Consider the following 11936-nt stretch of genomic DNA (forward strand, 5'->3'; position numbering starts at 1 on the left):
GAATGTTGTAATGGCTCGCTCAAAACTGGATTTGTCCTTTGAGGCGAGTGTCAGCTGAAATCTGTCAGTGCGTTGATCCTGACAGGGGAGAGAGCAGCTTACGCTAAGCACTCTGCTTTCCCTTGGAGAAGCATTTCCAAACCTGGCATCACTATGGGTCAGACTGCCTCTGGTTTGGTGGTGAAGCAGAATGCTGTTTGGGTGGTCTCTTCTGCTTCAGCATTAGCATTTGGGAGGGATCCTTCACATGCTGGTCATGAATTTCAGGAGTGTTTGTGGAACACAAGACTGCTTCAGCTGAGGTACTGGATGTGAGGATCTGCTTGCTCTCCCTATTGCAGCTTTGAAGTATGAAGACAACTACAACTCGAGACCTCTTTCTTTGGGGTAGATGTGAAGAGAAGGCTGAGTTCTTCTGTGCAGGATATTTTTCTTGAGAGGGGCGGGGGAAGGGATTATTCCCAAACCTTGTGTGTTTAATCCTGCTAAATGCTGCTCTCTCTGATCTTACTGATTAACATTTGAAGCCTATAAAGCTAGAGTGTATCAGTTATTTGAAACTAGTAGCATATAAACATTTCAATTAAAAGGAAGGGGTCAGAAGGGAACAGACCAGTATCATGGTGCCTCCTCTATGGGGAAGGAGTATACACAAGTATTTTGTTGCTTGCTTTGCAGAATACTAGAAGAGGAGGTGGCTCTTTTCCCAAAGAACCTGCTGTCCAAAAGACTTACCCTGCTTTAGTGTTTCTACAGCTTCAGCTCTTTACATTTTATAATTGTCAACGTCCTTTATGTGACTTATTGTGCCTTTTGCTTGGTACAGAGAAGAACTTACTCTTTGAGGATGTGTACTGGTGAGGCGGAATGGCAGGACCTGTAGCAGCACCAGTTAGCAGGCCTTAAAGAGATGCATGAGGTTGTCTGCATATGGCAGGAATAACGGGAATGGGTACACTCGGAGCACCAAATTCATAGGAAAAGAACAACGTAGCCTGCAGAGCTGTGTTCTGCTGCGTTTCTAGTGGCAATATTTATGAGAAGAACATTATCAGAGGTTATTTCACCTTAAACTTAGCAATTTTTAGCTAATACAAAAGGAGGCTGTTTATTCTGTAGTCTTCGATGTTCTGGGGTTGTGTTGAGGGGAGTTATTTAAGGCTCTTGCCCTTCCCTCTAGTATGCTTCCTTCTCATTAGGGTTTGTACAACTGGTTATACAACTATACTGTAAAGCAGGGAACATACTGAAATATTGTAAAGAGCTTGGTGGTTGTTTTTGTTGGTTTTTTTTTTCTTTCTGTAATATTAATTGATTCTGCTTTCAGAGTGACAGGATCACCCTGTGAACATTGTGCAAGCACACCTTGGGGGGGGTAAACGAGCAGAGCCCAGAGGTATTTCCTTCAGCATTACAAGCTCCACACGTGCTTTGTGACACCTCAAACTGAGTGGGACGTAGATGTAGCCATGTTCATCCCAAGACCTTGCTGTCACTTTAGCTAAGAAGTTGCTTCAGGTTTTGTACTGAAGCCAAGTTAGGACCAGTTTTGAAACTACAGATGGGGTATGCCTTTGGGATGTATTTTGCAGCAGGCTTGATGCTCAGCAAGAACTAGCTGCCCCTAAAAAGGGTCGTCATATTTTTAGCCTTGTCACTTCCTTTGCACCGTACATCAGTTCTCCAGAGTTGATCTGCTGTCAGATCCACAAGCTCTCCAGTCCACCAGAACAAACATTCCCGTTTCTTTCATCAGATGGATGAGCTGATGTGACTCGAGGAAGGGGCGGGGGTGAGCAGCAGGGGCAGGGGGAGCAGGCTCACCCCGTTCACAGCGCTTCCAAGCTGTGGTTTGGGTGACAGCCCATTGTTACAGCCTTACAGCTTGGTGATACTGTGGATCTTCCTCTGTGAGGAATTATGGATCCTTTTTGAAAGAAAAATCATCTGAAGCTGAGCCAAGAGCTGGGATGACGGGAGGTCTTCCCTCCCCCCAAAACATCTGTTCAGTGCTCTGGCTGCTCAGGGTTGCTGAGATGGGAGCAGAGTCCGTCTGCTCTGCGTGCGGCTGTTTGACTCCCACCCGCGCGGTGAGGAGTCCCCAGGGCACAGGGCTGTAACTTGGCCCTTGCCCTCCCGCAGCCGTGGAGGTGCTCGGGAGAGGCATGTGTGGAGTGAGTGGCAGGAACTCGATTTTCAGTGCCTGCTTTGGGCTAGTGGTTCTCTTAATGCTTTAAGCCTGCTCTGCTGCTGAAGCAAGTGGTTCCACACGTCATCAGCTAGACCCTCTCTTGTGCTCAAACAGCACACGTGACACAGACAAGCTCAGAAACCAGTCTATGCTCAAACTGACTGGCAAAAGATAGGAGGGCTTGGTTTCCCGAGTTTTAGTTTCTTAATTCATTTCTGTACACGTGAGCACTGAGAGAGCTTATTATACTGGTTTGGCTTTCTGTGGCTTTAGGGTTTAGGTAGATCAGTTCAACCATATCAGCAGCTTATAGGCTGCTAATATGTGTTGTCCCTCCTGGTCACATGTCATCCCTCGCATCAGTTCCAGAGTTTTTCCCTTGTGTCTTGTGCTTTTTTTTTTTCTTTGTGTGCTTCTCTCTGTGGGCTGAGGGAGCTCACTGAACTGTCAGGAAACTTTGTATGGTGGTAATGGCCTTTTTTTTTTCCTGGCAGGCTGTTTTTTTGGTGGCTCAGGGAACTAATTGGGTGGGTGTGAGTCCAGCTGAGAGCTGGAGCTGGTGCCGGAGACTCCATGTGATTGCCTTGTCCTGAATGCTACCAGCTATTGTGCTGGTTCACCTTCTTTCTCATTTGACTTCATAACATTGCATCAGTTTGATCCTATCTCTTCTCCATTTTATTCCCTAAATATTAACAATCGGAGAAGGATCTTCCACTTCCTGTGCCTTTTATTAAAACTCTTCAGAAGAATCCCTGGCACTTCCTCTTGGAGATTTAAGTGTTCTGGAGCCTCATGCCAGTGGCTTGTGCTTTGGCTGGTGGCAGGATCCACTGGTTAATGAACTTGGGAACTGGCTTAGCTGGAACTCAGTCCAGCTTTTCTTGTTTTTCTTCTGGGCATCTTTGTGTACCTTTCACAATTTGTTTATTGATTTAGAGCAGACTCTTTTTCATGTCCATGTTAGAAGTTGTTACGCTGCGATTGCGTTAGCGCTTGGTCCCTTCAGCAATGGTTGTGTTGGGGAATAAAAAAATTCAGAGTTACTGGTGCTGTTACTGAGTTCCCATGTGCTGCTTGAAGCTAACTATTGAACAGAAAGGCTGTCATGGTAAATTTTGACAGTGTGGTAGGGTTCTTTTAATGTGCTGCTGTCTAAAATTAAAAGGATTAATGCTTGTGTTGAGACGTTGGATCTCTATTAGTCCTTGAAATAGTCTATCCAAAGTGGTTTTTAATTAGTTTTTCAGTCTTAAAGATTCTATGCTAAGAGTGACTTGCGTAAGATTTCATCTTTCAATTAGTTTGAGTTACCAAAGCAGAGAAAACTCCTGTTGATTTCTGTTCTCCTGAAATGGCTTTGCTGAGTGCTGGACCCAGGGTAAGAACTGAATTCCCACGTGCACTACTTGCAGTTTCAGTCTAAAGGGCTGTCTGGAGAAAGGCAGGAATGAAAGTGCTCTTTCAGCTACAAGTACAGTACTTCAGCAAAATCAAATTTAGCTGTCGTTTGAGGTCAATGGGGGCTTTGTATGTCAAAAGCAAATGCTTCTGTATTGGGGGTAGTGCAGTCGAACAGCTGAAATAAGCCTAATTGCAGGTTGGAGCTGAATAAGATACAATCAGCTTTTTTTTTCTTTGTCTTCCTGCCTGTACATCTTCCTTGTATCTTGAGCACTTTTTCATTCTTAAGAGTAGAGTAACTTAGTGCTGTGAACAGAAAATGTGACTGTCATTTCTGTTGGCAACCCAGAGGTTAGCTTCTGAAGTATAAATTTCATGTGCTTCAGGGAAACAAAAACAAGGTGCAATGAAAGTGGGAGTGGGAAGATGAGGATACCTGTTGAAAAACAAAATAATGGGAAACTTGTTTGTATTTGGCTTCAAATACATCTTACATGAAAGGAAATAATTTTATCATGGTGTACCTCTTGCTGTGGCTTAATCTAGTTTTGTAACTTGGCAATTGGTGAAGTATTCAAATATCTTGAAACCCCTTCCCCTCTGGATTCCCTTTGCTTTGCTTTTCAAATATATGCTGATGATACTTCAAAGATTGATTTTTTTTTTCTCTTTTTTTTCTCACAGTAATATTGCTGAACTTTGGTTTGACTTGCAGGAATGAAAATTATCTGTGCTTCAGCCTCAGTTTTAGTTGGAAAGTATAAAATGGTAGACCTCAGTTGATCTTAAATGAAATAATTGATATCTTGAGATACTTAGTTTTTTAATGAGAAGGGTTTTTTCCCTTTCAAAATTGATACTAAAAAGGGCAGAAATGTGGAAGGTGACAAAATGTGGAAAATTACTTCTACCTCAGAATGACAGGTGTCAATAAGTGATTCACAAGTTAGACTACTTGAGAACAGTTAGGAGGCTCAGTATATCGTTGAAAAGGGTAATTTCTTGCAATTTTCTTGTGTTATGAAGGTTTACAGATCGTTATAAGCCATGGACAAATACAATTTTTTTTTTTGTCAGTGCTTATGAAAACTAAAGCTAAAGGTGTTGTATGAGTTGACTTGATATTTCTGTTATTTCTCTTTTATTATATTTTCACATTAAATTGATATATAGAAGGTATGTGTACCCAGTCTATTTTTGACTGAAAGGGTCATTTTCTTTTTGCACGTGGAAAAACCACAATATGGGTTTTGTGGTAAGTGCTTGTGTTGTCCTTCACTAAAGACGCAGTGACTAAACAGTATCTTGGGAATTCACCTGACTGTTAATTATAATTATTATGCAGTAAGTAAGGATGTGCTTCCCTGCTTGTCTTCCATTTTTAGTTCCCATTCACAGGATCAGGTATTCAGGTTTTAAGAAGACTTCACCAGAGGTGTCCCCTTCCCCTGTCTCCCCTTAACTGACTGCTAGAAGCAGTAATACTTGGAATATTCTACGGGCTGTATATTGATGATAAAATGGTGGGGCTGGAAGGGTCTCTGTGTGGCTCATGCAGAGCATACGTGTGACTGCGTTCATATCATCAGGCAGACTTTACAGACCTTTTGTGTAAAGGGTGTTGTTACCCACAAGGCATCTTTTCTAGAATTATCTTTTTGCTGAGCTATAGGAAACTCCAGATTTTTCAACTGTAAAGGGAGGGTTTTCTCAGGCCTCTAAATGCTGGGTGTACGTATCGATTTCAGGTTTACAGAAGAAGGGCCATGGCTCAGGAGACGAACCGCAGCCAAGTGCCTATGCTTTGTTCCACTGGCTGTGGATTTTATGGGAATCCTCGTACCAATGGCATGTGCTCAGTGTGCTACAAAGAACATCTTCAGAGGCAGAACAGTAATGGTAGAATTAGCCCTCCTGGTAAGTAACATTAACGTTCGTCTGTTTGAACATCCCCAAATGACACAGTAGACAGCAGCTTGTGTCCTGGTTGTGTCACAATACTGAAAGTAAAGGAGCATTAGTGCAAACCATTTTGCTCAAGTATCTTACCTTATGCAATGAGCTTGGGTGAAGTGCTCAGAACATAATAGTGCTGTCATTAATCTGCTCACAAGTAGACTCTTGCTAAGACCCTTTGTAGTAATCTGAGTGTTTCCAATCTGAAGATAATAAAAGATACAGAAAAATATACTATACTACCAACTTTTCCTGAAATTATTGGCAGTAGAGGTCATTTACTTCAGAAAATCTGCTTGTGCGAAACATTTTAAATACACTTATTTAATTTCTGCAGCCTGATGCTGAACAGTTAACCTGTAGATGTTTAAGAGCAGTTTCTCCTGACTTCAGATAGTTACTTTTTCTTCTTTGTAATATGGTCTTTCCTGCAAAGCAGATTTCCACTTGAAATTAGTTCTGTCTTCCTACATTTGCTCTCTAGAAAAAGTTAGAGGGCTCTTCTTCCTTTAAGCTAAGAGTAGTGCCCTCAGAAAGAGGAACCCTTTCTATGCTCTGCTCAGTGTTTTCAATTTCAGCATGTATTGCTGGGGGAAGGAGGTAGGGACTGCTTTCCTGGAGCACCTATATGTCGCTTCTGGCTTGGCTCAATACAGCAAGGAGTCTCATGGTGCACTCTTGAAGACTTCCCTCCTTGACTTTTAAAATTGAAACAATAGCTTCCATTGAAATCTGGGGGTCTAGGTTCTACAACTTTAAAATAGATCCTAAGTTGCCATTAGGATGCTATGCTGTTTCTCACAGATCCCTCTTGGGTTTTTTAAACAAAACCAAAGCTGGTCATGTCAGAATGCTGCAGTTTATGTTGAGAAAGCTGTTTGTAGGTGCTTTAATTAGCAGAAAATACCTACTGTAAAGGTCCAGCTTTAGAGTTTTGTGCTGTGCAGCTTCTGGAGGCCTGGAGCTGGAATGTGGTAAAAATATGGCCAAACATACTTATTTTTTGTGAAGTGTTTTATTATGATATAGGCTGGGATTTGGTTACTTTGCTGGCTGGTGTCATGGGAGTTGAAGAATAACTGCATTGTATAACTTCTGTAATCCCAGGAAGTAGCATAACACACTTTACATTAGTGTCTTCCTTCCAGCAACTTCTGTCACTAGTATAACTGAATCCTTACCAGTTCAGTGCACAGAAGGCAGTGCCCAGGAAACCCAGTCAACTTTAGATTCTACATCGACTCCATCTATGCAGCCAAGGTAAGCTGTTTCTGGCTGTTCTGTGTTTTTGCATAAAAATCTGTATAAAGATGATTAAATGAAGTGTACGGATAATGCACAATTAAATCCTAAAACCTGGATTAGCAGTTAAATCTTAACATTTTCCTACCTTTAAAGCTGGGATCTCACAGTCCATAGTAGCTGATCTGTTCACTGTGTCTTGCATTCAAATGCAAATTTGTTTTAGAACTTAGCCTCAAATAGGAGCATTGCCAGCTTCATGCTGTTCTACAGAGATTTGTCTGGCTAGTCTTCTGAATCCACAACGTGCAGTTGGTTGTACATGTACCAAAGGAGAGCACTTTACATCTTTGAAATCTGGGGATTTTGTAAAGTGTTAGAAAGCTGTTTACTAGAGCTCTCATAAGTGTATGATGATGTTTTAACAAACTAGTTGCTTCACAAAAAGTGGAGTGTGCTAGAACAGGGGGGAAAGATACCTGAATCTTAGTAGAAGTTGTACTACTGATCTGAATTCCTATTAAACAAGTAGATTTCCAGCTGGATTATTCAAGCAGACATAATGCCCTCTTCTAAATCACTCACACTTACTAAGTGCTCTCCATTTGTAAAAACTGAATATTTGTTTTTATTTAGTGACTGCATTTCAGTTAAGAATGTCACAACCAAGAGTGACTAAGTGCTTTGGAAATTGTTTTGATTAAAAAATATTAGTGTGTTATACTAAGGAAGTTAACTTGCTATAATATTTATTCCAGCATTCCTTAAAAAATCAGAATGTAGTAAAGCACAAGCCCAGTGACTTCATTCAATTAGTGTTGGCTGATTCTGCTCAGACTGTCTTCTGCTCCTCAGCTTTTTATAGGAGGTGTTATCTCATACTTGGATCCTGCATATGAACTGAGAGCTAGGTGCCATGCTTGATGCTATATTTGATCTTTCCATTCTGGGATTTCCAATTGGGATAGCAAATAGATATCTTACCCTGATACAACTCCTTTGGTTTGTGTTAAAAAAATGAAAATTCATCCAAGTCACTGCACAGAGATGAACCAATTCCAGTACCTTGGCTTTGTTTTCTGACACAACCTTTGTAATACTGTGAAAGGGGGGAAAAAAGTCTCTCTTTGATCACTAGCTTGATTAGTAGGTAGAGGAGAAGTGAGTGGATGACTGCTTGTAGACTTGAACTTAAAAAAAATCAGTGTCACTTGTTCATTTTTGCAGAATACAAGCAGGGATTCAACTCTGGTCTCTGGTAATACCTGAGAGTTACACTCTGAGGAAGTGTATAGTAAATTGGCAGTGCCCTTTTTTAGGTGACCCAACCTGCAGTTCAAGACCTATGCTGGCAGTTAAAGTGCCATGGTTGTGTCATGGACTACTGGTAGGGCTTTGCTGGTTCATGGGCTGCTGGATCATCCAATTATTTTAATTCAGAGTAAATCCCAAAGTGGAAAGGGAGAAGCAACTTGGGCAAGTGGGGTAGTACTGCCTCTCACCTGGGACTGGAGCTCTGTCTTGTTCCACAGTAGAGGTGCTGGATGAGCAGTTTGGCTGTGAGTGCGTGCTAGTATTGAATCTGTTTCTGATAACTGTCCAGGGTACAGTCATCTGTGAATTTTCAGCCGTGCTGTGACTTCAGCAGTAGAGCTGACAGGCTTGGGAAGCTTGGCCAGCACCATTTTGTACTGTGACAGTCTAAGGGGTTCTGTGTGCAGCTGCAGATGCTTTATTACTGGCAACATAACATGCTGCAATTTTCTTGTTCATATCACTAGAACAACAAAAGTAGCTCCTCTACAATTACTTTGTTGATTTATGCTACAAAAATCCTTGCATACTGAATGTGGCATTGTTGCTTCTTTGTGGAAGGACGATATGCCAGAATACCTCCAAATATTCATTTCCCCGTGCTATCGTTGAACTGGGTTATTGCATTCAATAAGAATGCAGAAATGTGTAAGCTCTTTCATCAGTTCACATTGTCCAGCATTCTTAGACACTGTGGTATTTTTAAATGCTTACAGAAACATCTTCAGCATGAAAAGTTTTGGCATGTTCTTTCATTAATACATACTCTGATGCATCTCTTTCGGGATGAGTGTTCTGTAGAACGTGGGTGTGCCTTGTAAAAACTCTAACCTTTTTTTTCTTTGTCTCCCCCCACCCCAGCCCTGTGTCAAGTCAGTCACTTTTAACAGAATCTGTAGCATCATCCCAACCGGATAGCACGGCTGTGGACAAAACAGTACCCGAGACAGAAGACTTGCAAGGTTGGTGTCTATCTGTCAGAAAAACTTATTCATAATATTTTTAAAACTTTGGCTGTTCTTAATATACTCCTGTTAAGAGAGGGCTTATTCTCAAACCCAAATGTTCTGTGAAATCAGAAGGCAAAATAAGGATAAACTTCCTTGCCTTAAAAGGCAAGTTTTAGACTGAAAACTGTTTACTGGCAACTTCAGTATCTGCCATAACTGTGTTAATTGGGGTTGAAAATGAACGTCAATCTACTGTTCTGTCTTTATGCTGCAGCTATTACATCTAAGTAGAGTTTTAAGTAATCTGCCATTTGCAGCAAATAGCCCAGAAGTTTATGAATGTATTTATGATAAAGGGTGACAGGACATGACTCCTTTGTGACAGCGCACAAAAACAGTTCACCCGTGAACTATAGTGGTCTGGTATTTTGAAACTCTGGTTGCTTGAAGAAAGGTGGCTGAGTGCGTGACTTTAACTGTATTGGCCTAACATCCTTACTGCTGGTACAGTGTAAAGGTTTTTTTCTTTTACTGTGCAGGCTTGCAGAGCTTAAAACTGAAGAGTTTTTAATAGTATTTCTTAGGAAAACACAAAAATGCCAGATAGCATACAAAATTTGGTCAAACTTGTAATCTGTAGACATTATAAAAGGTATTTAAAGGTTAAGTCAGTAAGTTATCTGCCTTTACTTCGGCTGACACAGCTAAGGCTTTACTGCCTAGAGTTATGTTTCTGTAGATCAGTCTAAGCATAGGCATTTGGATTTTCCACAGGCACAACATGTAATTCCACTAAAAGATGCTAAATACAAGTTCTTTTCTTGTATTTTTGGTATCAGAGTTCTGCTTTTCAGATAGTTTTCTAAATCTGAGCTCTCCTTTTTTGTAGGGTGAAATAGAAGAGTAATTTTTCAGCTGCTGTGCTGAGTGAAGGCCACCTTGCTCACACTAACAGCTGTAAAACTCATAGGAAAGGTCTTAATGCTTATGCTTTTTAGTAGTAGCCTTCGAGATGTGAATTCTTTGAAATGTACTTACTCTTAAAAAGGTATATTCTAGACTTGTGTTCTAATACCTGCTAGTTAGTTTGTTTTTCTGGAGCTGAGAGTTCTTGCCTCAGTTTTGAGAATGCACAGAAGGCATACTCTTACCACTGACATGGATGGGGCATGTGTCACAGAACAGGCAACTTCTGCAAGCTGATCTTCTTACTACCCTACCCGTGGTTTTTTTTCCTTCCAGTTAGTCTCGTGATTCTCCATCTTCCATCCAGTGCCTGAATTAGTCTCTCTGTTTATTTATGTATCTTGCTTGGCTTAGCTGTAAGTTGAAACTCTAGGTTTGCAACATCTACTGTCTTTTCACTGGGAGGTAGACTGGGGGCTTTATTGTAAAATTATCTTTGATGGTGAGGTGACTTGGGCTTGTGAAATTTTTTCCCAGAAAATTTTTAGAGGAATGTCTCTTCTTATCCAACTGGATAAAATTGTGCTCATTCTGCTTGTCCACCTCAAAGCTCATTCTCCCTATGAGGAGATAGGTTTCTCAACTAGAAGCTTTGATTTCAGGGGGTTGTTTGCATTTTACACTATGTATTTCAAGGATGGACCTGTATCAGTTGTTCAGAGTACTCAGCTGTGTCCAGTGTCCTTTTCTTTGTATCTTAGTGATTTCTAAACTAAGAGCAACACCACCATGTAATCACAGTTCTAAATTACAACCCCTATTTATAACTCGCTGTGGCAGGGTCAGCCTCATTTCTTGAAGAGTTGTTCTGTGCTATCCCTTAATGGAAAATCGTTGGAAATGTAGTGTTTACAGTTTTAAAGTATTTTGTTTTGGAAGGGTAAGTTTGGAAAGAAAGCACTTTATAAATGGATGTTAAGTAGATTTCGTTGCGTTGTCACAATTCTGCAACCTAAAGTTTCTCTTTGTTTTTCCCCATATCATTCAGAATTTGAATTTTAGGCTACTGTTAAAAATGTAATAGAATATGGGCATCAAAGTTACTTAGTATTGCCAGGCTTTCTAGCATTTAAAAAAAAAAAAAAAAAAAAAAATCACAGAAATGTGATAGTTGATTCCAGATTGAAGAGCTTACGATGCTGCTGCTGTTGATGTAGGCAGGGAAAACAGAAGTGATACCTGATTTTCATAATTTCTTCAGTACGTAATCTGATAAAATTCAGATTTTTGCAATTGTTGTAATGTCTCTTCTGGAACAAATTTTTCTATACGACTTACACAATTTGCCATATTTAGTTGAGGTTCCTTTAACTTGTCCCCATTTAACAAAACATACTACACTACAATAGCAATGAAGGCTTGAGTGAATAGTTAAGCTTTCTTAGATCATTATTTTTAAAGCAGACAGATAAATGTGACTTTATCTGTGTGCACACAGTCCTTGCTGTTTGCAGACAAGCTGACACAACAGAGGGATACAAATCCCAGATTCAGATTTGGTTGTCTTCATTGGATTTATGTATTACAAAAAAAAATAGAGGAAAAACTATAGAACATGTTAGTAAGTGTAGATTTTACATTTAGTGATTGTGTGATAATGCTTGTGGGTATGGAACACTGCCAAAAGGCTAGATACTAGAATAGGGATTAATAGAATGGGGTTTTTATTTTAATGTTCTTCAATGTCCTGAACATACCATTACAGACAACCTAAAATGAAACTCATTAAGATACAATCCAACTTTTCTAGCAGCTTTTTTGTATTCTGAGCATCTGTCCAGCTCATTTTAGATTTCCTCATAGGCTGTTGTACCTTTTGCTCAGCATCATGACCCTGTTAGAATTAGCCAGTAGGATTCCTTATTGTTGGCCAAGGGACTAGCAGGGCTGCCTCTTGGCAAGCCTGCAAGCAG

General features: G+C 40.5%; 1 protein-coding gene across 4 annotated transcripts in view; it reads left to right on the forward strand.

The window, feature by feature from the left end:
• The first annotated feature begins 5342 nt into the window (after positions 1-5342).
• Positions 5343-11936, forward strand: part of ZFAND6 (zinc finger, AN1-type domain 6) — an 11759-nt gene continuing 5165 nt past the window's right edge. Inside the window, exons 1-3 of one of the 4 annotated variants that reach the window (XM_008936798.1) lie at positions 5343-5512; positions 6700-6811; positions 8969-9069. In XM_008936798.1, the coding sequence (XP_008935046.1) occupies positions 5362-5512; positions 6700-6811; positions 8969-9069 (364 nt within the window). In that variant the 5' untranslated portion in view covers positions 5343-5361. The remainder of the gene's footprint in view (positions 5513-6699; positions 6812-8968; positions 9070-11936) is intronic. The other 3 variants (XM_008936801.1, XM_008936800.1, XM_008936799.1) reach the window with 3 other exon arrangements.

The sequence above is a fragment of the Merops nubicus genome, unplaced genomic scaffold (genome assembly GCF_000691845.1).
Source record: "Merops nubicus isolate BGI_N331 unplaced genomic scaffold, ASM69184v1 scaffold45773, whole genome shotgun sequence".
Taxonomy (NCBI): Eukaryota; Metazoa; Chordata; class Aves; order Coraciiformes; family Meropidae; genus Merops; species Merops nubicus.